This window comes from Aspergillus fumigatus, chromosome 8 (assembly GCF_000002655.1).
Source record: "Aspergillus fumigatus Af293 chromosome 8, whole genome shotgun sequence".
Taxonomy (NCBI): Eukaryota; Fungi; Ascomycota; class Eurotiomycetes; order Eurotiales; family Aspergillaceae; genus Aspergillus; species Aspergillus fumigatus.
The window spans coordinates 1,586,626-1,613,495 of record NC_007201.1 but is presented as its reverse complement, the minus strand read 5'-3'; the positions used below and the strand labels follow the sequence as shown (position 1 = coordinate 1,613,495).

Sequence of the window (26,870 nt, the reverse complement as noted above, 5' to 3'; positions counted from 1 at the left end):
CAAGCAAGTAAGGTTGGACTTGCTACAATAATGGTGCTTTATAGTGGTGTCTCAAGACCCTTTGTTGCTGCCTGACGAGACCTTATGCTTTAACCTAGACCCAGATATGTCATTGTCAAATAATGTCCTCCTTACTATATTGAACAAAGCCAGATTATTTTTGCATTTCCTCGAGGGCTATACTTACTCTGGGGGAGAGCCAGATACTATAGCTGACATCTTAGATACTGGTGCACATCCGATCCTTAACTAGAAGGTGTCACTATTGCTGAAGCTCTCCGTAGGATAGTGTTAACTATTTACGCTCTGTCGAGCACTTGCTAAAGCTAGCTTGCTATGATATTCAGGTGTGAAGCCTGTAGTTCTCTTAGATAAAGTCATATCCTCCCTTAACCCTGGTATGGAATCTACTATTTATTATATTATTGACAATGAATTTACTAAACAGGGCTACACTGTCATTATTATGGCCCATAAACTCAGCACTTTGGAGAAGCATATGAAAGCTAGAAGGGATGCCGTGGCAATGATGGCAGATGGTCGATTAGATGAAGTAATTAACTACTTAGGACCAGAGACCTTCCAGTATTCCATGCAGATGGGACATCGGCTCACTGGAACTTCCTAAAGGTCTCAGATGAGCCATACTCTTCGCGATGTATGGTGATGCTTTCTATCAGATTTAACGGATATTTATGGCCTGAAACTTCTTCTCTATCCACAGTAAGTTGAAGCGTTTATTCATCAAGTTTGTGATTAGGTACAGATAGTTGAGTAGCGGGTAGCAATGTTTTGGAGTAGTCCTGCATGACCTTCTTAATATATATGTTTCAGCTATAAGTTAGCGATGACGCAGAGTTTTACGGGAACTAGCAATAACTTTCAGCTGGTTATTGCTGTTGCTATTACAATATTTAGAGCAGACAGCAGCCAGGCTATTGCGTCTACAGTGGGGCCATTAGATGAGATGCCAGTATTGTTGGGGTTTGTCTCTGCTGTGAAAGCTGTGCCAAACCGACTAAGTTGGAAGGGTTCGATTTGCTGATGATAGATATTGCTTGCTCCAGCTAGAAGAATACTCATAATAAGTCTGAGATCCACACGGCAAATGGCAAAATTATTACTCAATAAGCTTGAATTGTTGCACATCGAATGCGCCGTGATCAGTTGCAGACTCCAGCAGTTTGAGACCTGTCCTACACGAGGCTGCTGTCTTTGACAGCATAAATCTGGTATGAGGCTGTATAGATGATTAACATCTCATATAAGCCGTCTTAAATGAGAAGGGAACTTACCAACCCATTCGTTGAAATCCATCTCAGCATATTCAGCTGGTAACGCTTTGCAAGAACCTGCTGGGCCACAACAACTACTTTGACCTAGATAGGAGGACTGTTTATACAGATTGAGGTCTGATTTAGTGTCGACAATCAGAATATCTGCAGTCATATTAGTAACGAAGAGCAATATCTGCGTGGAATTGAAGTACGTACTCTTAAATCCCGCGCGTTTGAGATATTCTTCATACTCTGCGACCTGACTGGCCCCCGCAATGCACCCAACATAGAGAGCCATATCGTTGACGATCTTCGCTGGGAGCTCCTTCCTGGCGAGGATGTCACTGATAGCAACCCTTCCACCCGGCTTCAGCAAGCGAGCGATTTCCTGGAATACAGTCGGTTTATCCTTTGATGGTACCAGATTGATAACGCAGTTGCTGATAATGCAGTCGACACTGGCATCCGGAAGCGGGATAGAGGTGATGGTCGCCTCAATAAAACGAGTATTGGACAGACCAGCCGCTTCGGCGTTTTTCTTCGCGAGATTGATCATGTCCTGGTTGAGTTATTAGTCGATATCTCCTCAAGGGACAGGATCGCTAGCCAACTTTCGTCATGTCAATTCCAATGGCGGTTCCTTCTGGTCCCACCTTGCGAGCGGCTAGAAGGACATCGATGCCGCCTCCACTTCCGAGATCGACAATTGTCTCCCCCTAATGCAATTGTTAAGAGTTAGCCTCTGGGAGTCTACAACCGCATACAATGTACCAGGTACCTCCTTGATATTGGCATGTGCCACAGGATTGCCGCAACTCAATCCTAGATTTGCTTTATCTGGAAGAGCATGTAGGTCCTGCGCACTGTACCCAAAGGCTAATGCAATGTCGTCTTCCTTGTCATGGATGGTGGTGCCTGTGCGTTTAGCGATGTCTCCATAGCGGGACCGCACGTGTTGATAGGTGTTCTCAGCCATTGTAAAAGACTTTAGTACTGACGATTGTTATCTGGCAACTTCAAAGTTCCTAGACGGAGTGGCTTTGATGTAGATTGAGTGAAGACCACGAGAGGAGAGCGCAGGTAGGTTGGAGAGAGTCAGTCTGTATTTATATCCTGAGGCCAGAGTATACGGCTGTTACAGTTGGAAGCCCCATACATCCGAAGCTCAAGTAACACGGGCTCAAGCGGCGAAGTGTTGGGCAGCCGTATAACTGGTATGTCGCCACTATTCCCTACCCATCCTAAAGCGTCAACCAGCAACGATGACAGATATGTCACCGATATCATATCCACTCCTATTATTTCCACAGTATCGTTCAGTTGGTTTAGTATGATTGGCTATTTTCCGTCGATGATACTTGAAGGAAATATGAACGACAGACAAGTCTATTGAGATTAATAATCAAGGTGAGTCACTCAACAGTGGTCATAGTGTCCTGGCAATTTGATCTTGGGTAAAGAAAAAATGACCTATTGTACAATCTCGGCAAGGACAGACAGTAAAACCCAGTTAGTGACCCTACAACCTTCCAGAGGCGACCTAGCATTTCTATACCCATGACGGAGCTTAGCGTCCAGCTCCACCATGCTTAGATTCTTCTTATTACAGTGACGGACAATCTGAATGGCAACAGCGCACAATGTTGTGTCTTGTAGAATAGGATCAACCAATCCTATGGGCATATTAAGACCGATTGTACTTTGGTTAGTTGGAGGCAGGAGCTCAAGCGGACTGGTTCGCGATTCTCCCTCCGGCACCGTCAGTTCATGGAGGCCCGGACCCGGAAAGTCCAGACAAGTGCTAAGATCTGTGGATTGCGAGGGCGTAAAATCTACGCTCGAAGGCGCCACAAGTCCAGTATCCGCAACTTCACGAATCGTAGTCGGGGATCCAAAGCTAGAAGTAACCTGTCATATGTTTGGTCAGTCTCGGCTTCTGCAAGATCACCACACACCTCGTGCCCGCGGTGGATAGTCAGGTAGTCATACGTTCGGCAACTCCAGGGCCAATGAATCAGCGTGCAGTTCAAGGGTGGTCGGCAGAGTATTTGACGTGAAGCTAAGGTTCATTTGAATATCGTCCAAGATGGCTTCCTGCTGCTTCTGCGCGGTATTAAGGTTCGGGACGTTGTGACCAAAGCCACTGGAGGCCAACAAGGTCCGAAGTGCCTCGTTCTCTCTACAAAGATTCTCTTCCACGGCCTGTCGCCTTCTATCAGCCTCGGCTGCAGCCTCCGCATAAGCTGCGATTTTGCTTTCTAGTTCGGCGATGTAGTCACGCTTTCGTTGCCGACATTTGCGCTGGTTTTCACGGACCCGCTTAAGGTCCTCATCCTATGGTGACGGTTAGATTTTAAACCGTGGGGAACGGCCTAAGAGTGTTCTTGGCTTCTTGCCTTCGTCTTTCGTTTTACACGAGGCATAATAGATAATGCAGATTTGATAAAGTAGGATCTGTTTGGAGATTTCGATAAAAATGAATGGCTGACAAGCTCCGGTTGATGCTTGCAATGGTGGTTGTGTGGAAATTTGACGTGTCTGGTCTTATGAGATGAAGATAGCCCCTGGTACCAGACCGAAACGCGGGGATAAAACCACTCCATATTCTTCAGAGAATACTATCCAATAGAAGCAATGTGGTGACATACCAGTTATTGTTTGCTAACCCTTTTTGTACCCCATGACCCATGCCGAGTCTCCTTGTCTCTGAGCAATCGGGTTATCGAGATAAATGGATGAAGGCTTCTTAGTAATTTATCTAGAGACTGAAAGCGTATCAGGAAATAGGGGATACAAGTCAGGTAAAGGATTGCGCCCGACACCGGGTATAACACCCCTAAACTGCGACCGGGAGCTCGGTAGTCGATCCCCGACAGACAGCCGCTGCGGGCTCCCAAGCCAGGAAGTGGACATGGTGTCTGACATGGAGAGTGCATACTACCGATTTTCCATTAAAGAGGAAGTATATTCATGCTCTTCTTACTTCTTTACTCTTTGGTTCATATGGACAAACAAACCAAGACTCTTATACAAGGGGTTCACAGCAACTACTGGTCAGACAAGATGCAGATGCGTCTGATGTAAGTCACCTACATGGATCGCGTACGATTTCCAGATTCGGCATCAGCAGGTGTTGCATGATATCCGTTCTAGCCATCTATGACAGAATTCTCCGCATATATGTGAGAGTACTTGATAAAGAACCATTCCTCCCTGCGTAAACATCCTTCAATACCATACAAAATCTGCTTCATCATGAAAATCTCACTCGCTCTCTCTGCCCTTGCCTTACTTGCTTGCCCTGCCACTGCGGTCGACCTTGACCTAACAAAAGACTGTGGTGCGCCCTTTAGTGCCTGGTGGAACAAGTGCACCCAAGCTGCCTCCAACTGCTGCTACTATGCAGCTGAAAAGGCCAATACAACCTGTCCGATGACTCGTGCAAGACATTATGTCTTGCTAGGACGGTGCAGGTCGCTTTTTGAGGGCAGCGCAAAGCCCTACAAGAAAACCGACTGTATCACCGCTACTCTCTCCGGCATAGCCTTGCTTATGGGGGATCGTGGCCTTAGCTTTCCTGTCAGTTGTACTATTGATGACATCAAGGACATGCCCTAGGGATTCCAGCATTTTCCTGTGGGAGGCTTCGTGGAGAATCGTCCAAGAAAAGTCAAGATGGGTGTATTGGCAATGTTCGTGTACAATTTCAGCGCTCTGAGGGAGGAAAGGTCCAGACAGCAAGTCGGCAGAATCTCCCTTGGAGAGGCTTGACTGGCCAACGGAAACTGTCTGTCAATACCTTAGATTAATACGGGGTCTGACCAAGCCTCTTCTGCACCCTGGATGATAGGATATCAGTAAAGTCATACTCTGATAAGAGAATATGAATATTGATAGGTTACTGAACCTATCCTTAGAGTAGAACCATATATGTATGATATATCGCGTTTACATGATGGCTACATACATCAGACTCTCTGAAGTATAGAGGATTTGTGAGGATAACATCCGTAAAATTCATAAGAGATATGATACATCCTCGCATTGTCGTCGGCAAAATTATATGACCATCGGAAATCTGACGAATAATGATAATCCACGGATTACACTGGACTAGGATTGACTCGCCGACCTGTTGACGTACGTCGTCGGGTGAGAAGCTAAAACAGACGTATCTGAGTTCAATGCCCTCCTTGGACAGCGCTTGAGCTCCTGGCTTCGTCGTGCCACGGATGATACCCTTTGGATTCCTGGGAGAGCTTTGCAACCTGCAAGATTATGCGAATGACAGAACCACCCTGTGTCCCTGTCGCGCCTAAGAATGAGGATTTTGGACATTTCAGTGGATTGATAGATATGAGAGTCAACGAAAGTGAAGTTGTTGGAAATTGCAGATGTCGTTGATGGACATGTTTTCTCCGAGGATAATTTCCTCCTATTATCCTCACTCTTGAAGATATACATACATCAGTCGGGCATGATTAACAGTTGTCACGACTCGGGCTTGGCACTGGGTGGATTATTGAGACCGAGTCCATCAGGACTGTGGTTCTCGTCAGCTCGTCAGCTCGGCGCTCGAATCAACCAACCATCCAGCATTTTATTAATCACAAAAGCTTGGTGTGGCTCTGTGGTACAACAGCTTATTGCTACAATGTGGACTTTGGGTATTTTACAGTGATTATATGCTACCACCCCTGCAGCCCCTAAAAGTTGTATATACTATACTATTCCTCGTATAGTTGTCTTAGAATATTCTCTAAAGTCATCCTATTATTAGAAGCACCCAGTAAGACTTGAAGATATATGTAGGGGAGCTGGGCATGATTGACCATAGGGGTAAATCATAGTAGGTCTTAATCAAGTATTCTATAAGTACTATGGAGCTCCATTACAGCAGTTATTTAGCCTCTTATTTTATTAGACCTCTATTTACCGTGATAGTTTACAGAGGACTGGCGGAGCTCCACTAGCCACCGCTCATACACTGGCTCAAGAAGTGGCATTGCCAGGGCCGTCCCTCATATATCAAACTTATTGGCCCATAGCAGAGGCCTGGGATTGAAGTTGCGAATGTTCAAGTAACTGTCCTGGACAGCTTGGTTATTGTCCCACAGTATTCAAAAGCACCACGAAATGAAAATCAGCATTTCTCCCACCGGATCCACCGGATCCCACCGGCTAGTTAATTAATTAAGCAGTTTTAACCAGTTACGCTGCTGACATACCCACAAAACATGCTTACACACCACCCTCTAGACTTTCTTATTTATTGGTATTTTTCATTATCTGACAAATCCTCCGATATACCTGGTGTTGTGTGGAGCCGGTGGGATGAATCGAATCATAACAACAAGGACCTCCGGCCTGTCACGGCGGGTGGGTGTCGTACTTTGAGGGAAAACCATGACTTCAAGCAGCAATTTAGGGAAGAGCTATACATGCCACTTTCCTGGCTGCAAATTGACTTACCGGCGAAGAGAGCATCTAACCCGGCATGAAGCCCAACATAACGGCGACCTAGCCTGCTCTTGCGTGCTCTGCGGCCGTACGTTTTCCCGAAGGTGAGATGTGTCTGATCTGAAGGCCAGCATGATTCCTAACTCCTTGGCTGTTTGAACATAGCGACTCGCTTCGACGCCATATCCACAACGAACATGATGGCCTTCCTAAACCACACCATGGTCGGGTGTCCCAGGCATGTAGACGCTGCCGTCTCGGCAAGGTACGGTGCCGGGGAGGGTCCCCCTGCATTCAATGTCGCTCCAAGGGTCACCGGTGTATCTTTGATAGTCCCACATCTGCAGAGACCAACTATCAGTTAGTAAGGCTGTGCCCCAGTTTGGAAGCGGACGAAACGGCCCAAGTCAAGCAATACGTCCACCTCTACTTTGCTCGGTTCCATCCACACTGGCCCATTCTTCATCGAGCCACATTTAGCATTCCAAACGAGCCCCCGCTGCTGCTTCAGACGGTCTTGATGATCGGTCTATGGGTTAGCGGCAAGACATCTGCGCGGAATGCCGCCGTGGATCTGCACTCCAAGCTAGGCCTGTCAATCCACGAACAAAGGGTGCGTTACCGACCTTGATCATATTATCTAACCTAGCTGACAGTAGAAGGAAAAATGGGAGAATATATCACGAGAAAGGGTGGAGGAAGAGAACAGTCCAGTCTCGCGATGTCCCGTCGCAACGTATCAGGCTATCCTGATATACATAATCTTCTCGCTAATCGTGCAAGACACCACACCTCGCCGCATGGATTTCAGTGCCGTTCTTTCCCCTTCGGATTTTCAACTTCTATCCGCTCTTGTTGGAACTTGTCTCCGGAATGATATATTCTATTATCCTCGTATGCTGGATCGGTACCATGACATAAGCTCCGTTACCTGTATCTGGGTCGGAGTGGAAGAAATCAAACGGTTGGGACTGGCATTGTACAAAGTTTCTAGACTCTGTAGCAATGGGAATTGCCAGGAATCTAACACAAGAGGTGACAATCGATTGTTGCGTCTGTCTGATTTGCGATTTCCCCTGCCAGCCAGTCGACGGCTCTGGGACGCGGAATCGGATCGTGAATTGTCTCGGTTACTTCAGCTGGAGAGGGATAGAGGCGCTGGATTGGATAGCCGTGACGAGCGGAACTGGATCTCAGCTAGTGGGAGGTTACTGGACAGTAGCTGTGAAATGTGGTGGATGTGATGCTCTGACAAAGGGGCATGGAGATTCTTGCCAATGGCAGTTGTAGTTCTGGGGCAGGGTTTGATCTGATGCGATTAATCTCAAAACATTCTAAACTTTCGTGTTGGACTCAACCAAAGACATTGTCTATTTCTAACTGCTCACTTTCTGTCCATGTCCTACTTTTCTACACCTGCACATGACAAGATGATATCGTTCCATCAAATAACTCTCTTCTCCACACCAGGCACCAGCCAGCAAACATTTTCTGCAATGCCCTCCTTATCGAAAACTTTCTGCAAATCCTCCCGATGCTCGGTAAAGTGCTCCCAGGATTCGAAATGGATCGGCACCATGATATCAGCACCTGTCGCTCGCATAAAGTGTGCCGCCTGCTTGCCGTCAAAGGTAATCTGCAGCATACCCCTGGGATACTCGAAGAGGGCATTGCCCAGATTCAAAACCGCCACAGATACATGCCACTTGTTCTTGATTTCCACCAGCTCATCGATCCACACCGTGTCGCCGGAGAAATAGACGACGTTGGGAAGGCCGGTCTCATCGACGCCGAAGGACTCACATTCCACAATGAAGCCTGTGACCTCGCCGCCGGGGAAGTGCTTGCAGGGCGTACCAGTAATCCGGAAGTCCTTGCCACCGATCTGGGCTGAGACAGTCTGCCAGGGCTTGAGGCCGACGACACCAGGGCGTGGCTGGAGATTGTGCGCACCATCGGGGGTGGTGTAGACACGGCGACCATCGAGGAGCTGGCGACCAAAGGGGTCGAGATTGTCAACATGGTCTTCGTGGCTGAGAAGGATGGCATCGATCGGGGGGATGTCGTGCAGCTGGAGGGCAGGACCATCGAAGCTGCGCAGGACAGAGGTCGGTGGACGGTTTTGGAAGCCCCATTCCTTCCAGTTGGCCTTGGCCCAACCATCGTAGACATATTCCGAGCCAGCAGGACAGAAAACGGGGTCTGTGAGGAACCGCACCCCATCAATGTTGATGATCGCCGTGGCGGTGGTGATGTAAGTCACGGAGACAGAACCTTGGAAGGGAGCCATGACAGCTAATTTTTGAAGAGAGCCCGAGACGCAGAAAGGTTGAGGAGTGATTGAGGAAAGAGATATTCATGTAGCCTTTTGTACGTTCCTTGCCATGCTGTTGTCGGTCCGGCTGGAATCACCACACGGAACTCCAGATTTGTCATGATACGTAGTTCGAATCATCCCACCCGGTGGGAGCTGGTTGAGTAGTAATATCCTCCTATTACTTGACCGGCTCACTCATCCATTTGCAGTATGTTGTTCCTGGTTTCTGGAAGATGCCATCCGTTGGATCTGAATTTGTCAGGCATCAAGAATCAGTCTAACTATTCTAAATCTCATAAAGAGCAGCCATTGTTTGTGGAGAACAAAGGCGCTTTGTCATCATGGGGAGAGCTTTAGGGTAGAAAAGGGCGCTTTTACCTTCATAGACATCGCCTTCTGTTCATTTTTAACTAAGCCTTATGTGAGCCGAATCCCCTGCAACACCACCGTGCAAATGGCCTCGCAAGTGGATGGAAAGTACGCCTGGATCGTTGTCGCAGCTGTCTTCTGGAATAATGCTCACCACTGGGGGATACTTTCTGTCAGTCGCTCCCTGCATACGGCCCCCCATGGTGGGAGGACTAATAGTGGCAGAGTTATGGAGTCTTCCTCGCCTATTTCATCTCGCACTCCACATTTTCCGGCAGCAGAACCCTCGACTATGCCTTCATTGGAGGTCTTTCTGCATCCCAGGCACTGATCATCTCACCCCTGGTCACCATCCTTCATCGCCGGTTTGGCCTCAGGGCCACAATGGCTATTGGCATCCTGCTAGAAACCGCAGCCTTCCTGGGAGCGTCTTGGAGCAACAAGATTTGGCAACTCTATCTGAGCCAAGGCGTCTGCTTCGGCTGGGGTCTGGGGCTACAGTATCTCTCGACCACATATCTGATCCCCCAATGGTTTAGCCGAAAACGCAGTCTAGCGGCTGGTATTGCGACTGGTGGCAGTGGAACTGGGGGGCTGATATACTCCCTGGCCACGCATGCCATGCTGGCGCGGTTCAGCATCGGGTGGTCCTATCGCATTCTCGCTATTTGCCAGCTGGTCGTCAACTCATTCTGCCTACTGGTTATCCGTGACCGAAGTGCTCAGGACCACTCCAGCTCGCGGACATTGAAGATCAACTTCAGCCTGTGCGCCCGATACGAGATGTGGCTGTATATCGGCTGGAGCTTCCTCAGTGTTATGGGATTTATGGTGATCTGGTTCTCCCTGGCAACATATGGGCGAAGTGTGGGTCTTACCTCCACGCAAGGTGCTGTCGTCACCGCCGTTATGAACATTGGGCAGATGTTCGGCAGGCCTGCGGTAGGACTCCTCTCTGACGCTGTCGGACGCATCAACGTCGCTGCATTTGCTACCTTTGTCAGTGGGTTGCTCTGCCTCTTACTTTGGACCTTTGCCCGCACCTATTCTGCTCTTATATGCTTCGCCCTATTCGCGGGTGCTTTCTTTGGGACTTTCTGGACGGTAAGCAGAGTTCATTCCGCCTGAGTTTCGGGTTCCAACAACGAACCATTTTAGGTTGTCGGTCCTCTCGCAGCAGAGGTGGTTGGTCTCGCAGATCTGCAGTCGTGTCTGACGATCATGTGGTTTATTTGCGCTATCCCGGCAACGTGTAGGTCTCCCCACATTCTGGAGTGTGTCTGCTATCTGCTAACGGAGCAGTCGGGGAAACAATCGGCCTTGGACTTCGGTCTTCCGGACCTCATGAGTTCCTCCGAACGCAACTTTTCACTGGATTTATGTATATCGGAGCTTCTTTATGTTTAGTCCTTCTTCGCAGCTGGAGGATCGCCCAATCTGACGATCTGGAGGGTTGTGCCCTGTCTTCGTCAACAGGGACGGGTATGACAGGACAAGCCTCCTCACCTACTCGAGCCCGGAAGCATAGATGCCTAATTGCTATTAAGAAGGTTTAAGGGTGAAAACATATATTTGTATCATAGCACAGGACGGTAATGAACGGCGTTTGTGGTAGGGGCCGGCGAGAAGCAACGGATATCGCTAGTGAAACATACAAGAATAGAATTTGGAATAGCAAGTACATGATTGTATCCTACGTCTGTTGCTATCTAATCTCAAAACAACTCTCAAGGATAGAGTACAGAGTTGCTTGAAAAGAGGACATCTAGACCTAACGTACCATCCTTGCCGACCACACAAGCTTTTTACCAAATGACTGAATCTCCGGGAAATCAAAATGAGCCATGTGAAATCGTTTCTTTGTCAAACAGTCGCAGACAATCCCGCTGCCTTCTTTTCTGTGTCGTCCAATAAAGAGTCCTGGTATTGCGCGTTCCTGGTAACGTCTGAAAACTAGAGTGTCACAACGGCCAATACACACTACTGAAGACATCATGAACCCAGTCTTGAAAATTTGGAGAAGGCGATGTCCTGCATCATATGTTGCCTTCTTTCTTCTGCAGTGTCAGTAGGTACGTGGTTGAAGGACAGCAGGCAAAGAGCAGTGATGAGCTACGCAAAGATCCCTAGACATAATCTGCGGTAATTTAGTCATGAGGAGTGCCTTCCATTGGGCTTTGCTGTATATGCAAACCGGCGGCATGTCCTTGAGTACAGAACTACCCTACTGTCTATTCAGTAGTATAGATTAGAGTCATTGTGTAGCCAAACAATAAGGGTTAGTCTCTTTATCTGCAATGATCGTGCGACTCGGCGGACATTCAGTTTTCGTTGCCTTTACGGCAGCGTTGCGCTTAGAGTCATTCTTCTTCAGCTACGAGACGCAAATTCATAACGTGTCGTCAACGGCCGTCGCACGGTTTTTAGGGCTACACTATCTCCGACCCTTCTCGTCCGGTATCTCCGCCTGTCTATTTTAAGCTAATCTGGACGTCTTGCCTCTGCTCGGAAGTGGGCTCTGATGATTGGCTACCTTAGGATACATTTCTGCCCAGTCAGAGCACCATGGACCAATCAGAGCGGGTCAGCTTATATGCAGTCACAGGTGAATACAGTGATATCCATAACTACTAGAGACTGTGGACAAGCGATAGACATATAAATCGCCAGGAGAATCCCAGGGCCGACGCAAGTACACCTTCTACGACTCGCCGAGATCCCCTCACAATAGAAACCTTCCTGTCACATTCAAATTCCTAGTCTATTTCACTTCATCATGCGCGTCTTTGTCACTGGGTCCACCGGCTTCGTCGGCTCAGCCGTCGTCAAAGAACTCCTCTCTGCGGGACATAAAGTCCTCGGCCTGACTCGCAGTGAGAGTGGAGTCGAACAGCTTGAAAACCAAGGCGCCGAGGCCCTACGCGGTACCATTGAACAGCTGGATATCCTCAAGAAAGCCGCCTCCGAATGCGACGCCGTCATCCACCTCGCCTTCAACCACGACTTCACCGACTACGCCGGCTCCTGCGCCACAGACCGCGCCGCCATTAGCGCCATGGGGTCCTCCCTTGCCGCTGCAGGCGGAGACCGCGCCCTGGTCATCACCTCCGGCACGATGCTGCTCCCACGCGGCAAGCTAGGCGACGAGGACGATGCGCCGGACATGACCCACCCGATGGCTGCGGCCCGCGGCGCCTCGGAAAAAGTGTGTCTTGACTTTGCGAAGCAGGGTGTGCGAGCTAGTGTTGTGCGACTTCCACCTACAACGCACGGCCGTGGGTTCTCAGGATTCACGGGCTCGTTTGTGAGCGTTGCGCTGCAGAAGGGCGTCGCAGCATATCTTGGCGATGGGCAGAACCGCTGGTGTGCCGGCCACCGGGACGACGCGGCGAGGCTGTTCCGACTGGCGGCGGAGAAGGCCACACCTGGGTCGGTTTTCCATGCGGTGGGTGAGGAGAGTGTGCCGACCAAGGAGATTGCGATTGCAGTTGGGAAAAAGCTGGAGATTCCTGTTGTTAGCATTCCGCCGGAGAAGGCAGAAGAGCATTTCGGTTGGTTCTGGTTTGGTGTCGCGGCTGATAACGTTGCCTCGAGCGCGAAGACGAGAGAGCGGTTGGGTTGGACTCCCGAGGGGGCAACGTTGATGGAAGATATCCCGGCTATTGTTGACTTTATAAAGTCTCAAGCAGTGTAATTTGGTGGGCCAAATGTTTGTAGCTCAATACATTTCGATGTTGACTATCAGTTAATCTACAGTCGAAAAAAGGAAACTGTCCCCTGTAGAGACCTTGCCGGCCTACTCTCATTCTTGAAATAATACAGCACATCCCTCTATATGTCTTGTGGACCTCAAAATGGGTATTTTTAGAAATCATACCCGAAATCCCCAGCTAAGGGCTTCAAGCTCTTCGAGTCGACTTTCTTTACTTGATAGCGCATACGGACAAATGCAGATCTATGAAAACCCAACTTTATATCATCAAGATCCAATACATTTGCCTCTATCCTGACCCCCTTTCTCCACTTTAGTCGTCGTCATCAAAGAGAGGAAGTACCCCCAGGTTTATGCATGAGTGCAACCGATTGAATTGTGGCGTCAAAAGAGTAACTAATACAAGCAGGGTTCTAACTATACGAAAGCAGGACTTACCTGCTGATCTCCGTAGCACCTATCATGCTCTCATTTGTACTGACATAATCCTGAGACTCTTCATCAATTGAGGGAGATTCAGTCACTATATAAAAATTGTCAGCCATGGTGACATGACATTGAAAGGTCACCGTAGTAGAACTTACGACGCTTGCTGTCAAGAGTGCTTTAACAGGTTGTCTCTTTACCTGGGTAGGCATGAGATTGCAACACCAGCCTGGGGAGTACAGAGTCAACATATGAAAGGATGCTTTATTTATTCAAAGGGTGCGTTGCACCACTTTCAGACTAGGTTGCAGTGGAGTCTTTCGACCAGAGGCCATTGTTGTCTTTGCTTGTCGTTTCCGCACGATTTGTGATTCTAGACTGTTGATCTCTGTGTCCTCTGGAACATAGTGATCGAGCTTGTCGGACTTGAGCGGACTGAATAGACTCATAAACACGCTGACGACTGATAGGGTTTCTGAGGTTTTGCGAAAGCTACCGCGAAGTCGTTATAGTCAAGGTCATTACCCTCCGCTATATACCGAACGTTAGCAGTAGTGCCATGCAAGCAAGGGACAACCTTATAGAGAACTTACAGGGCTCAAAGCAGCCTGCAGCTCGACAATTATCCCAGCAACACATACGTTTAGGATAGTTGAACTGTCCAGTACAGAGAGCCCTGCCGTCATTATCACACTTCGTATAGACGGGCATGCTAAAGAACAGTAGGTACGTGGAGAGCAAAAGCATGTTGCAGGTTAGGAAGCAAATCGTGATGTAAGCGAGCATTTTCGGCTGGATGAAAACCGAATATGGTATGACTTTATTCTAAAGGAGCAGCAGATTATATAACAGGCTTCCACAACTGCAACAATGGTCTGCGGGATAGTCATCAAGCATCTGCTCTGTAGTAGATAACAAGCAATGTATTTTGAAACATGACTTTGAGGAAGAAAACTCCACTTTTGCCTAATTTGGGTGTAGCCTGCTGTTAGGTCGAATAGATTAGAGGATTTTGCAGATCAGACCTGCATTGAAATGAGCTATATGGCATAACGGGCCCATTAACCTGTATTCGGTGCGATCTGCGAAGTTTATATTAGCCCAGAAGATGGATCCACGGCTAATGTATGCTTGGTATTCCACATTTGTTCACTAACTAGCCGTAAGGGACGTTCGAAAGCCTAGAACACTCCGGAAAATATGTCTTCTACTGGAATCGATGGTCGCATAAGAGAAAGCCCGTGTACCAGCAGAAAGGCTGGCTGGCCACTGCCGCTGCAGGTGCTAATAAGCGTCTCTGATAGAAGCACACTCATCATTATGATATTAGGGTACATAAACCTATGTCTCAATTGACCTCAAAATACACTGTTTTTGTAATCCTATTTGCCCCCGCTGCATCACCAACTAGACCTTCGGTGCTTTCGGTATCACCGTTCTGCGCTTGACGTTGCCCATGGACTGATGAATGAGTTCCCAGTCCCTCATTGATAGTATGGTCACGTACAAAGTGGCCGGAAAGCGACGAAATGGCATATTTGTCACCTGAGAAGCCATGACGCTCCGTGATGGCGAATGCGTTGTGACTTGGTTGGAGTTCGATCATGAGGCGGCCAAGAGATGGGATGGCTGTGGTGATGATGCTGAGGTTCATCATTACTCTGCTCCGGTTAGGTTGCGGTCTCGCCACGGTGTGGAGTTTTGTTACTTACTGGGCCCATATAGTTGCGTTGATGTTCGCCCCTATCCATGATCAATATGTGTCAGGGATAAGGATACAGCGGATGGATATACTCACATGTCCGGTCAGGCGAACTATTCGCAATATTCACGTAGTGCATTTGGATCCCGGTTGCCACACATACACTGGATACTCTCAGCGTCCGCAACTGAGCCGAGTTAGAGACTGTGTTGCGTACACCAACCGAGTGGCAAGCATGGCCATGATCCGTAGCCGTTTCAACCCCCTGATCTGGACTTTGTGGAGAACGACACACGGGAGGAAAACCAGTGCTGCGTCGGAGAGTATATTCATACTCCAGATGTAATTTGCGAGCGCTTCCTGAGTTGGTTCTCAATATCCAGTCGAGCGGTCACGCTGCATGGTTCCTACTCACTCGATTAACGCATCGGCCTGTCATGTCCCACGGATGAGGCAGAGCGCATTGGAATGCCAGAGCCAGGATCGAGGAAGATGTCCATAATCCAATGACCACCATCAAGCCCTGGCTAAGCCGTAGGGCGTTGCCCTGGGCTGTCAAACTGCGAAAAAGTAGCGCCACGGAGCATTTACTGCAGGCGACAGTTGCAAGCAGGAGAATCTGCGCTCCGTACATGTACTGGGGAGCTATCAGTCGGCTTCACGAACAACTCTGCGATTGGATGGATCGCCACCTTATCGAACGATGTCAAGTCGCTGGTAGAAACCATGCGTATCTTCTTGCCGAGACCATGATCAATGGATATCTGAACAAACGCGCTCTGTAGTATTCCTAGTCCCTGTTATACGAGATCAAAAGTTAGACCCTTCAGAAATAGGCCATGGCACGTGGACGATGATACCGTGGCGCCTGTGAGCAAGACATCATCCGAGTAGACATCCCTTGCGATATACCATCTTGTGAAAAGTCGCACAAAAACAGTGGTCACAGTCAAACTTAGCAAAGTATAGACAGTGACAGCGACATACCCGCTGTGGTCCTCATCGGAGATGGGGAACAATGGTGGTAATGTGCCTGCCATGTCGGTTTATGAAGCACATATGCAAGCCGATCATCAGCGGGAGAAATATATGCGAAACCGGACGAACACCACAGGCGCACAGACAGCACCAGAGAAACAGTTAGGAGTCCGTCGCATATTGTCTGACTGGTCAGGGGAGGCTCGATAACAATAGGGAGAGCCCAGAAAGCACGGCCCAATCAGATATGTAGCGTATGTCGGACTTGGCTCCAAACTAGCCCCTTTCTATACGTTTGACGGATTCTTCGCCAATGCTTATCCTTGACGCTTTGATCCACATTTAGTGGCACATTTTGCTGTCTGGGATTGGTCTGGAGTCCGTCGGACCTCGGCCGTAGCCACAAACCAGGCAATGGCACTATGCAGTCGACGTTACATCGTGACTGTGCACATGGCTTGCATTGGACACGAGCCAATCCGACGGTCTGGATACGCTATTTCAAGCGGTATCTGTAAGCGTGCTCACTGCTCACGTCCCCTTGTAGCCCTGCAAATGTGGGCTAAGCATGTTTGAGAGGCTTACGAAAAAGTCAATTAAAATTATAGGGCTTGACAGAGCCACATTTGCCTCTTATTCGTTAGATAGACCAACTGCATATCACACTGGACATTCCAGAGCTCTAGAATCTCAGTACCAAAGCTAGACAGACATGGGTGTCTTTGGAGGGACTCAAGGAGCCTTCAGAAACTAGTTAATGGCGTTCTCCCCCTGAACCAACGAGATAACAGTAGACATCGCTTGAAATTACTTTGGTGTGTTTTGCTGGCCAGATTCACGTGGAGTGCGTTTCCCCTGGGTATCCTCTCATCCTTATCTGCAATGTACATATGCATTGCTCCTGCTTCGCGTTGATTACCTCGAATGTCCGATGAAAGTCCAGTCATCATGCCTGAAGATACAATCGAGCTGTCGTCCTTTAGGACAAAAGTCGCCCCTGAATATGCACTGGAGCTGGGAAACCAACCTGAAACGGGCGACAGGAAGGCCTTCCCCAACAGCGTCAGTGGCGGGGGATACACCTCGTCGAACAATACCAATGGAAAGCAACGGATGGAGGTACGTTGAAGCATCCCACGCTGGAAGTGATCGTTGCTGATATAGTTCTAGAGGAAATTCGGCTCGCTCTCCATCCTGGCCCTGTCCGTCACATTGTTAGCATCATGGGAGTCCATCGCCAGGTACGTTGGCAGTCACCAATGCCTGAGCTGCCGGTAATTTGTCTTTGCCTAGCGGATTTGCTCCCGGTTTGATGAATGGAGGTCCTGCGGCTTTGGTTTGGGGGATGGTGCTATCAATAACAGGGACGATGGCGCTGGCCTTGTCGCTGGGCGAAATGGCCTCCATCTGCCCACTTGCGGGAGCACAGTACCACTGGACCGCGCTGCTGGCGCCGCCACGGATCCGGGCGTTCAGCACTTGGATGCAAGGTACGAGCTACGGAAAAGCAGTCTGATCATCACTGACTTATGATGCAGGCTGGATCACAGTATTTGGATGGCAGGCCGCCGTCACCAGTATCAGCTTCCTCGTGGCCACGCAAATCCAAGGCCTGATCATCCTGAATCGCCCAGAGTATGAACCGCAACGATGGCATGGAACCTTGCTCATGTGGGCGGTGATGCTCTTCTCGTTGAGCATCAATGTCTTTGCCGTTCGAATCTTGCCCTTCCTTCAGCTGTTGGGCGGCCTTATGCACGTCGTATTCTTCATCGTTCTGATCGTTCCTCTGGTGCTATTGTCGCCACGCAGTACGCCTGAATTTGTTTTTACGGAGCTGCTGAACCAGGGCGGATGGAGTAGCGATGGAGTGTCCTGGTGTCTGGGAATGTTGACGGTCACCTATTGCTTTACCGGTAAGACATTCATGACTCATATGAACTTCCACTGACGCAGGCAGGATTCGACGGGGCCATCCACATGAGCGAAGAAGTCCACAACCCGACCACCGTGGTCCCTCGCATCCTCATCCAAACCATTCTTATCAACGGCACTCTGGCATTCGGGTTCATTCTGGTCATGCTGTTCTGCATCGGAGACATTCACTCCATCTTACACTCTCCCACCGGCTTCCCCATCATCGCCATGTTCTACCAGGCCACCGGCTCCGTCCACGCAACAACAGCAATGCAATCGGTCATCACCCTGATCGGCTCCGTCTCCAACATCGCCGTCGTTGCGTCCGTCTCCCGCCTCACATGGGCTTTTGCCCGAGACGGAGGCCTGCCCTATTCCAAGTTCTTTGCTCACGTGGATGGCAAATACCACACCCCCCTCCGCGCCATCTGCCTCGTCTGCTTCACTGTCGTCCTGCTCTCCCTCGTCAACATCGCCTCCACCACCGCCCTCAGCGCTATCCTGGCCCTCACCACCAGCTCGCTTTTCATCTCATACATCATCCCCGTCGTCATGATGGCCCGGAAGCGTATCCGGAAGGAGCCGATTGCGTTCGGCCCATTTGCGCTTGGCCGATGGGGTCTGGCGATCAACATCTATGCTATCGTCTTTGGCGTCTTTATTTGTACTTTCGTGTCATTTCCGACCGAGATTCCTGTGACGGCAACCAATATGAATTACAGCGGGCCGGTGTTTCTCGGAGTGAGCGTCCTGTTGATTTGTGATTGGGCGGTCAGAGGGAGAAGGAGGTTTACAGGGCCGTTGAAGGAGTTGTTAACGCAGGGTGCTCGCGAGATGTATGTTTCCTCGAGCTGACTCGTTCAAGATGGCACAGGCTATCAGGCTTAATATGTAGTAAATGACTACAAACACTGGGAATACCACTCATTTATCACGGTGCAGGTATACCCGCTCGCACACGCCGTCGGCCCCGTCCACCCATTACCGCCACATTGACCCCAGTGCTCTGCAACACCAGTGCTGGTCGACGACCCCCCCGACGATGTCGTCGTGCTCGTCGTCGGAGGCGTTGTAGCAGTAGTCGTCGTCGACGACGAACCCCCGGTAAACCCAAACCACTCCATGTCCTGCTCCCCATGAATAGGAACCGTATGTCCGACGCCCGTTGCAAAGATGCCCTGCAGATTCGGGCCCCAGATGGTAGTCTGGTAGTTCGCCTGCGGGGTGTTGCTCTGGGTCGACTGCGGCGAGTTATAGTTGTACCCGAAGACACCCGCCCACTGCTTGCAGGTTTCGTAGTAATTCTGCGGGTAGAGAGTGGTATCCACGCTGCCGTGGTAGATCTGCATGCGGGGCCGTGGCCCGGTATACCCCGGGTACATTGCTTTGGCGATACCGCCCCAGACCTCTGGGGTGCTGATGACGTTGCCCTGGGCGCAGCTGCTGTTCCAGCCGTTGACTTGGTTGGAGGAGGAGTAGAAACAGCCGGCGGGGACGCCGGAGTAGACTGTCGCGGCGGCGAAAAGTTCGGGGTATGTGGCGGCCATGACGTTCTGTCGTTCGGGTTAGTATGTATGTGGTCTGCTTTGATTCTCGCGTGATGCTCACCGTCATCATAGCTCCGGAGCTGGACCCTGTGACGAACACCTTGCTGGTGTCGGCGTTGTATTGGCTGATGGTCCAGGTAACCATGTTGGCGATGGAATTGCTGTCGCCGCCGCCATTGTGGGTCAGGGCGGATTGGGAGCTGACGTCCCAGCAGGTACCGCTATAGGGACTCTGGGGGTAGATGACGATGAAGCCATACTTCTCGGCCAGCTGTGCATAGGGGGATCCTGTGTAGTATGCTTGTGCGGTTCCGGTGCCTGAGAGTGTCAGCGACTTTCGCACCTGGTTGCATGACTCGTGCTGCACCTACAGTAATGAATAGCAACGACAATTCCAGGCTTAGTGGCTAGGTTGTTAGGGACATATATGTACATGAGCGTGCCCGAGGGGTTAGATCCGAAGTTGGTCACTTGCTGAAGCGATCCGCTGGTGACTCGCTTGGCCACATCTTGCCCTGGAGAGGCGGATGATAGTGCCAGGAAAGAGAAGAGTGCAACGAAAACAGAGAGAGCTCGCATGGCGTCGTTCAGAGGAGCAGGTAATTCCGTTCGAGTAGTGGGAAAGAAACACAGTACATTCAGGCCGATGGGCTGGGTTTTATCCTCGCCGACCTGATTACCCGGGTTTTCAAATTAGCAGGGCAAGCAATTCTGGCTAAATTCTGTCCTCGAGCAATCGGGCAAAAGGAGGCCTGACAGGTGAAACCTCCTCAAACACTGGTATTGCTTAGCACGGGGATAGCCCCTTTCCCCGCATTCCACGCAGCAATCGTTCTGCAGATTGGCCGTGAAGAAGCTTATTTATCCAAACAGCCTGCGTGGGTTCTGCAGCGGAATTCGGTCTTCGGGCCGGAGTTCCTGACTCGTCAGTGCAATAAGGTTAATGTGCGAGAAGGAGCACGCCAGTGGGGAGATGCCTACCTCCTGGGTAATGCACTGTATACCTTGCAGATCCATCCGATTGGGCAAGTCAAGACGCCAAGGAAAACACGCCGTAGAGCTCGTGAAGAACTGCCCTTGCTGATGCATATCCCACTTAGTGCCGGTACTCGGCATACTCATTTCACCTCGTTGGGCATGACTCTATCGCGACTTTACATGGAATACCCTGTGGTTTGCAGGGGGGGGCCAGGATTGGACCTCAGGAATTGCATGGAGGTTGTTCTATGCTTTAGTCTCATGCCAGATGCAGAAATGTTCGCTCCGTTAAGGCTGACGTTCACCCATTCCCTTCTAGTTTGTCCAGGGTTACTCACAACTGCATCATCGTCGCGCAGTCTCCAGTTGTAATCTTCCGAATTAGCCAAGCGGCCTGTTACGATATGTTATTGCATAACCCGAATATGCCACAGCCGTCAAGCTTTCTTGTCACGGGGCGATCGCCATAGCCCAGATAGAAAGTTAATCTTCTTAGGACTGTGAATCTAGATTGGTCTGGCTTACTTACAGCAGGTGGTCCACCCATTCTCCCTCAACATGCAGCTCTACGTTCATACGGCGTCCACGACTAGGGTGGTCGACGCCTTTGATCAATCAACGTTGACTAATACACAATTGACCGTCTGTCTGGTTTTATAGACACAAGATTTTGACTGTAGAAGCATGCAGCGCAAGTCCCAAGACCTGGATTTCGACCGTCGTGAGTTTTTTTCGAGAGGTAGTAACTTTGCCAGGCAGCGTAGACTACAGATACCACAGCGAAACTTTTATCGGACCTATTTGGACAGTTTGGCCCCAACGCTTGTGCCGAGTATCATTCAAGAGCTGGACCTATTGCTGACAACTACGGCATTACGGATTAACGTGGTGTACTAGTCCCTGCAAACAAATAGGACATACCCTGCATTCTAGTGACTATCGTGAGCATCGCCAGCAACAGCAATAGAATCTTGTGATCCGGATCCCGGATCGTCATGTCGCTTGTTAGCTTCTTGGGCTTGTCTTTCTAGATACGATACACGTGTCCTAACGGGGATGTTCTCGTCTCGGTAAGCCGGGTCAGAGTCAAGGCGCTATGCGCGGACGTAAGTCCAAACGGAGCGGCGCAAGGTCTCGACTGAGATTTTGGTTGGATTCTCGATAAAACATATTTTTCTTCCACACCTCAGCGTTGATCGGATATCGAACGGAGAATGGAACGTTTGCGTCAAAGCCAGCGGCATACTGATCGAAGACCACGTCGCGCCAGGGTTTATTGAGATTTCTGGTAGTCAATAGCAAGAACCAGGCTGCAGTCTTGCCCCTAGCTGATTTTTATTATTTTTCCTTTTAGGTCCTCTGTCGAAGAAGGCAAAGGATGGAGACGGGAGACTCGTGTTGCGACCACGTCTAGGGGCTGATGCTTGGCGCGGGGGTCGTATCGAACTGTCAACTTCAGGTAACAGGCCAAGGCTTAAACACTACAGTCTGCTCCTCTACATGACTCTTCGATAAGATGCTGCATGTGTATCGAGATTGACATGATAGTCCGTATCCTGCAGATACCTAGATAGATCTATATTCAAGTGAGGAGAATCGGGACTGGACAGTTTCCTGGGTTATGAATGGGGTATTGCGGAAAATATCCCGTAATTCGCTTTGACCCTTTAACCAGGTTGTGAGCTATTTATATCGCACTGCTTCGTAAGTGACATTATTTGTCCAGTCGAGAGATCTCCACAGTACTCTGAGTCAGCGCCATCCTGTCAAGTCATTGATTGTCTCTGAGATCCAGATGATTATGATCAGTGGCTTACTCTGTAGTGACAGACTGATTGGTTGCTTATACGGAGTAGTACCTAGGAAAGATACAGTCCAATCTACAGGCTGGCCAGCCTCCATCCTTCAACAGCCCTCAAGTGGATCACCATTTCTTATCAGTGCTTGCAACGGTGGCTTCCAGTAGTTTTCTCACTCCCACTTTGATCAATAAAGTCAGGCCAATGGTGCTCTATTACTACTCAGATAACGCTATGGTTCTTCTATGGTTCTTCTATGGTTACATCCCTGTAAACTCCAGTATCCTGTATATCTCGTTGTAGATAATAACGCCGACCAGAATAATCCAACATCAACTTGACGGTGTCTAGATTAGTTCCTCGACTAAGAGCCAAGACAGCGCATGAGCTCTTATCTCCAGCACATGTCGGATTGCTACATGTTCGGTAAGGTTACATTTCGCGAGAGTCGCCGATCTAGTAGTACTTTATCTTGCCTAGCGTCTCTGGCGGTCTGGCCTAGCTGGCTTCCACCAGCCCTTCAGCAAGCCAAGCTCAGCCAACCAATGTTACGGTGTTTTTGTGGTCATCCTTAAGACTTCCCATCCAAGTCACTTGACTTGGCCTGAAGCCATGGATTCGTGACCCTCAGCTCGGAGGTTGCGGGGGTGGAACCAGTGGAGGCCTGGACAATGCTTAGTTAGTCCTTAGTCCTTCCATGCGGGGTCAGGGGTTCAGGGGGGTCGAGGAGCAAGGCTGACGCTGCTATGCTACCCGACTCCCTTCCTATCAGTCACACACGACTCGGAGCCCGTAAATCCGGGCTGCATTATTGGACAGAATCTGGGGACTGTCAGCATCGAGACGCTCGAGTCACGACAGAATACTACCTTGATGGGCTGGAGTGTAGTATCGGTTTCACGTGGCTATACAGGGAAGCTATTCCTTTCTGTGCTTATCAACACGCAGAACAAAAATAAATTAAGATGCTGTCCCGTCGTCGAGAGCCTTCTTTTTGAGAGTTTCCCTTCTCTGCTTCACAACTACCTGTGCCCACGCCACTATGTCTGAGGAACCCACTCCCCATGACCACGGTGAGAGCATTGCCGCTCCTCCAGACCTACCACCAGGATGGAAATACAGACAGCGCCGCATTTTTGGCTTCAACATCCCCTGGTATGCCTCGCCTAGCGTGCAGTTGTTGTTGGTGGCATTTGTCTGTTTCATGTGTCCCGGAATGTTCAACGCCCTGGGCGGCTTGGGCGGTGGTGGGAAGACGGACGCGACTTTGGCAGACAACATGGTGCGCCAGACGGGACTCGATTGTATCAAGAATGACATTGACAATTTGGACAGAATACGGCTCTGTACAGTGCTTTTGCAGTCTTTGGCTTCTTCGGTGGTACTTTTATCAACAAGCTCGGTGTCCGATGGACGCTCGCATTTGGAGGGATTGGATACTGCATCTACGCCATCAGCTTGCTGGTCTCCGTTCACGCCAGCGTTGCCGGCTTCAATATCTTCGCTGGGACATGGCTCGGTATTTGTGCCGGTCTTCTGTGGACCGCTCAAGGGACCATCATGATCTCCTACCCGACTGAGGAACAAAAGGGAAGGTATTTTGCGTGGTTCTGGGGTATCTTCAATATGGGTGCAGTGATTGGCAGCTTGGTACGTCTCCGACTCGATATCTTCCTCTTCGGGCATCCCACTCTCAGTGACGCAGATTAACCTGGATTAGATTCCCCTCGGTGAAAACATCCATGTCAAGGCCAACATTACCGTCTCCGACGGTACGTACATTGGCTTCATCATCTTGATGTTCATCGGTGCCCTGCTTGCTCTCTGCCTCTGCAACGCTAGCGACATTATCCGACCCGACGGCAGCCGCGTCATCTTGATGAAGCATCCTAGCTGGCAATCGGAGCTGCTGGGCCTTTGGGAAACCCTTCGATTTGAGCCATTCGTGGTTCTGCTTTTCCCCATGTTCTTCTCCTCGAACTGGTTCTACGTCTACCAGCAGAACTCCGTTAATGGTGCTCACTTCGGTACCCGCACCAAGGCTCTTAACAGTCTTCTGTACTTCCTCGCTCAGATCCTTGCGGCTGTCATCTGGGGATACCTGCTCGATATCAAGAGGGTTCGCCGTTCCGTCCGAGCGAAGATTACCTGGGTCGTTCTCTTCGTCCTCACCTTTGCCATCTGGGGCGGTGGATACGCCTATGAGAAGACCTACACCCGCGAAAGCGTCAATCCCAAGCTCAACCCAGATTTTGTCCCAACTGACTGGGAGACCCCCGGCTATGTGGGCCCAATGTTTCTGTACCTCTTCTACGGCTTCTACGATGCTGCCTGGCAAGCTAGCGTCTACTGGTATGTTTTGCTCGAGTCACACTTCTCGGGGTCCATGACCGATGACAACTAATCAAAAATGAATAGGTTCATGGGCGCTCTCTCCAACTCTGGCCGTCGCTCTGCCAACTACGTCGGCTTTTACAAGGGCATCCAGTCCTGCGGCGCCGCTATTGTGAACAACCTTGATGCTCGCAAGCTGTCTTACGAGAAGGAATTCATCAGTAACTGGGTGCTCCTCTCTGTCTCCCTCGTTGTGGCTGCCCCCGTCATCTTCTTCAAGATCCGTGATCACATCGATGTTCAGGATGATCTGGCGGGCACCGACGAGACTATAGCGGATGTTCTGCCCGCTAACCACCCCGAGAAGGCCGTGGCCTAGGAATTGCATATTTACTTTGTATAATTGCAAGCTTGGGGGTATCCGTTCTGCTCACTTCAGTAGTCACGGATTTGTGGAATATAGCCTACGATCTCGTATATAATACCAGTGATCAAATTGTGCACGCCCGGAGTTATGTGCTGTACGAACTTATGTTATCATCGCCAAGCACCCACAGTAGCTTCGGATATACATTATGCAAAGGCCATCAGCGGATCCTTGCGCGGCCATGCGTAAATCGACGCCTTTGTGCTACGATTGTTAATTATAAGTGTAGATTGATTGTGGATCGGATATGGTTGGCCCCCTCACATCCATGCGGGTTGACTGCGGATAATGGATGTACGAACCAAAACACCTGTTTCCTTGTCGACTGAATACCTCTATCCCATATACTGATGGGTACTCCCATGCCCCATTCATATCAATGAAGGATGTTTACTGATCGGCCTCGATATACAGTATGCGAAGACAAGCTTGTCTCTTCTAACGCGTCCTAGGTCATCCGCACAGAATGGGTTTATTCATATTCATAAAAATGGGTCGGCCACATTCACCCATTTTGCGGATGCCATCTAGCATGATGCTCGCCGGGATACTGCCATCGCGAATTTCCCGCTTTGGACAACAAATGCCATCACGTTATTTGACGTCGCACATGTCCCCGTTAAGCAAGCAGCCACTGACCCCAGGCACGATGCTCAAAAGTGACTCGCGGCAAATGTATAGGATTGAAGAAGTCCTTGCGGAGCGAAGTAATCCTTTTTGCTGTGTATATCGCGCGACGTACAATGATCAGGAACCGCTTGAAGCCCTGACGCCTCTTGCTAAATCCGTGGTAGTGCCGATGGAAGGCATTTCACACCCAAAAACATGATCCCAGGCGAGTTTGACTATCAGCTGAATCTCCAGAAATCGCTGGCGACTTGCCCGAACGTGCGAGGGGTGGTGGATACCGTCAAAGATCTGGAGATGTTCATCTACCCGTACTTGTCTGGAGATCTGCTTCGTTTAAGTCAGAGAAAATTATCGGAAGATACGAGGAGGTATATTCTCCAATGTGCTTTGCAAGGCCTCGTCGATCTGCATGATAGGGATATTCTCCATAACGGGAAGTATTTACGGTCTGAAAAGCACATGATCATGCGACTGACCGACTGCAGACATCAAGCCCAATAATATTCTGGTAGATTATGTGGAAAGTGCTGAGGGCGAAATCGTCGTCAACAACGTGCAAATCTCAGACCTTGAGGATACAGTCATTGTACCTAGAGGGAAGTGGCTGGCTGGTCCACTCTGCGGCAATGCACTCTGGAGGAGTCCGGAGAGCTGGTGCCGATCACGCCAGAACCAAGCATCAGATGTTTTTTCTTTCGGCATCGTAGTATGGCTCTCATTGCTACCAATCTTGTGGTTATTCATTGCTAACTCCCGTTAGATGATCTATGTGATGGTCATTGAGATGGTCTTTCGTGTCAACGACGACGAACTCAACTCTGCGGACTCGTGGCGTCATATCCTTCGCCGGCATATATCTCACTTTGCGGACGAGGATGGCCTCAATGGGTTTCTCGAACATATCGGAGAAGAAAATCCATTTTTCGACCGTTTGATAGATCTAGCCAGCATCTTTGGGCCCGAGAATCCTAGGCAGCCTTTCGAGCGTTGGGGCTAT

At 49.8% G+C, this 26,870-nt stretch overlaps 9 protein-coding genes across 9 annotated transcripts; 4 read left to right on the top strand and 5 right to left on the bottom strand.

Annotated features, from left to right (window-relative positions):
• Positions 1-882: 882 nt before the first annotated feature.
• On the bottom strand, positions 883-2,253 carry AFUA_8G06640 (putative ubiE/COQ5 methyltransferase; the record flags this gene model as incomplete). Its single annotated transcript, XM_742372.1, has 4 exons — positions 883-1,209; positions 1,300-1,836; positions 1,889-1,993; positions 2,056-2,253. The coding sequence occupies 4 exons, from the start codon at positions 2,251-2,253 to the stop codon at positions 883-885; spliced, it is 1,167 nt and encodes a 388-aa protein (XP_747465.1).
• A 441-nt stretch (positions 2,254-2,694) lies between these two features.
• AFUA_8G06630 (bZIP transcription factor) lies at positions 2,695-3,909 on the bottom strand. The gene is made up of 3 exons (XM_077805341.1): positions 3,674-3,909; positions 3,267-3,611; positions 2,695-3,185 (listed from the first exon to the last, which is right to left on the bottom strand). Exons 1-3 carry the CDS (start codon positions 3,878-3,880, stop codon positions 2,748-2,750), a joined length of 990 nt encoding a protein of 329 aa, XP_077661467.1. The 5' UTR covers positions 3,881-3,909; the 3' UTR covers positions 2,695-2,747.
• A 4,025-nt stretch (positions 3,910-7,934) lies between these two features.
• Positions 7,935-9,193, bottom strand: AFUA_8G06620 (MBL fold metallo-hydrolase). The gene has a single exon (XM_742370.2). The coding sequence runs from the start codon at positions 9,025-9,027 to the stop codon at positions 8,182-8,184; it is 846 nt and encodes a 281-aa protein (XP_747463.1). The 5' UTR covers positions 9,028-9,193; the 3' UTR covers positions 7,935-8,181.
• Positions 9,194-9,282: 89 nt separating this feature from the next.
• AFUA_8G06610 (uncharacterized protein) lies at positions 9,283-11,105 on the top strand. The gene is made up of 4 exons (XM_077805340.1): positions 9,283-9,595; positions 9,649-10,527; positions 10,582-10,675; positions 10,726-11,105. Exons 1-4 carry the CDS (start codon positions 9,509-9,511, stop codon positions 10,977-10,979), a joined length of 1,314 nt encoding a protein of 437 aa, XP_077661466.1. The 5' UTR covers positions 9,283-9,508; the 3' UTR covers positions 10,980-11,105.
• Positions 11,106-12,199: 1,094 nt separating this feature from the next.
• On the top strand, positions 12,200-13,117 carry AFUA_8G06600 (SDR family oxidoreductase; the record flags this gene model as incomplete). Its single annotated transcript, XM_742368.1, has 1 exon — positions 12,200-13,117. One exon carries the CDS (start codon positions 12,200-12,202, stop codon positions 13,115-13,117), a length of 918 nt encoding a protein of 305 aa, XP_747461.1.
• A 1,792-nt stretch (positions 13,118-14,909) lies between these two features.
• AFUA_8G06590 (uncharacterized protein) lies at positions 14,910-16,303 on the bottom strand (the record flags this gene model as incomplete). The annotated part of the gene is made up of 5 exons (XM_742367.1): positions 14,910-15,222; positions 15,481-15,623; positions 15,679-15,900; positions 15,956-16,060; positions 16,124-16,303. 5 exons carry the CDS (start codon positions 16,301-16,303, stop codon positions 14,910-14,912), a joined length of 963 nt encoding a protein of 320 aa, XP_747460.1.
• An 886-nt stretch (positions 16,304-17,189) lies between these two features.
• Positions 17,190-19,013, top strand: AFUA_8G06580 (putative amino acid permease; the record flags this gene model as incomplete). The annotated part of the gene is given in 5 exon segments (XM_742366.1): positions 17,190-17,360; positions 17,412-17,515; positions 17,535-17,731; positions 17,780-18,157; positions 18,202-19,013. 5 exon segments carry the CDS (start codon positions 17,190-17,192, stop codon positions 19,011-19,013), a joined length of 1,662 nt encoding a protein of 553 aa, XP_747459.1.
• Positions 19,014-19,060: 47 nt separating this feature from the next.
• axeA (putative acetyl xylan esterase) lies at positions 19,061-20,555 on the bottom strand (the record flags this gene model as incomplete). Its single annotated transcript, XM_742365.2, has 3 exons — positions 20,077-20,555; positions 19,767-20,023; positions 19,061-19,711 (listed from the first exon to the last, which is right to left on the bottom strand). Exons 1-3 carry the CDS (start codon positions 20,282-20,284, stop codon positions 19,061-19,063), a joined length of 1,116 nt encoding a protein of 371 aa, XP_747458.1. The 5' UTR covers positions 20,285-20,555.
• Positions 20,556-23,524: 2,969 nt separating this feature from the next.
• On the top strand, positions 23,525-25,195 carry AFUA_8G06560 (DUF895 domain membrane protein; the record flags this gene model as incomplete). The annotated part of the gene is made up of 4 exons (XM_742364.1): positions 23,525-23,764; positions 23,818-24,132; positions 24,203-24,834; positions 24,901-25,195. The coding sequence occupies 4 exons, from the start codon at positions 23,525-23,527 to the stop codon at positions 25,193-25,195; spliced, it is 1,482 nt and encodes a 493-aa protein (XP_747457.1).
• Between the last annotated feature and the right edge of the window lie 1,675 nt (positions 25,196-26,870).

Coding starts and splice junctions, on each gene's coding strand:
- AFUA_8G06620 (XM_742370.2), bottom strand. CDS start 9,027: ATGGCTCCCTTCCAAGGTTCTGTCTCCGTGACTTACATCACCACCGCC.
- AFUA_8G06610 (XM_077805340.1), top strand. CDS start 9,509: ATGGCCTCGCAAGTGGATGGAAAGTACGCCTGGATCGTTGTCGCAGCT. Junction 9,596..9,648: donor ACCACTGGGGGATACTTTCT/GTCAGTCGCTCC, acceptor TAATAGTGGCAG/AGTTATGGAGTCTTCCTCGC. Junction 10,528..10,581: donor TCTTTGGGACTTTCTGGACG/GTAAGCAGAGTT, acceptor GAACCATTTTAG/GTTGTCGGTCCTCTCGCAGC.
- AFUA_8G06630 (XM_077805341.1), bottom strand. CDS start 3,880: ATGGAGTGGTTTTATCCCCGCGTTTCGGTCTGGTACCAGGGGCTATCT. Junction 3,612..3,673: donor GTGTAAAACGAAAGACGAAG/GCAAGAAGCCAA, acceptor CCGTCACCATAG/GATGAGGACCTTAAGCGGGT. Junction 3,186..3,266: donor TGGCCCTGGAGTTGCCGAAC/GTATGACTACCT, acceptor AACATATGACAG/GTTACTTCTAGCTTTGGATC.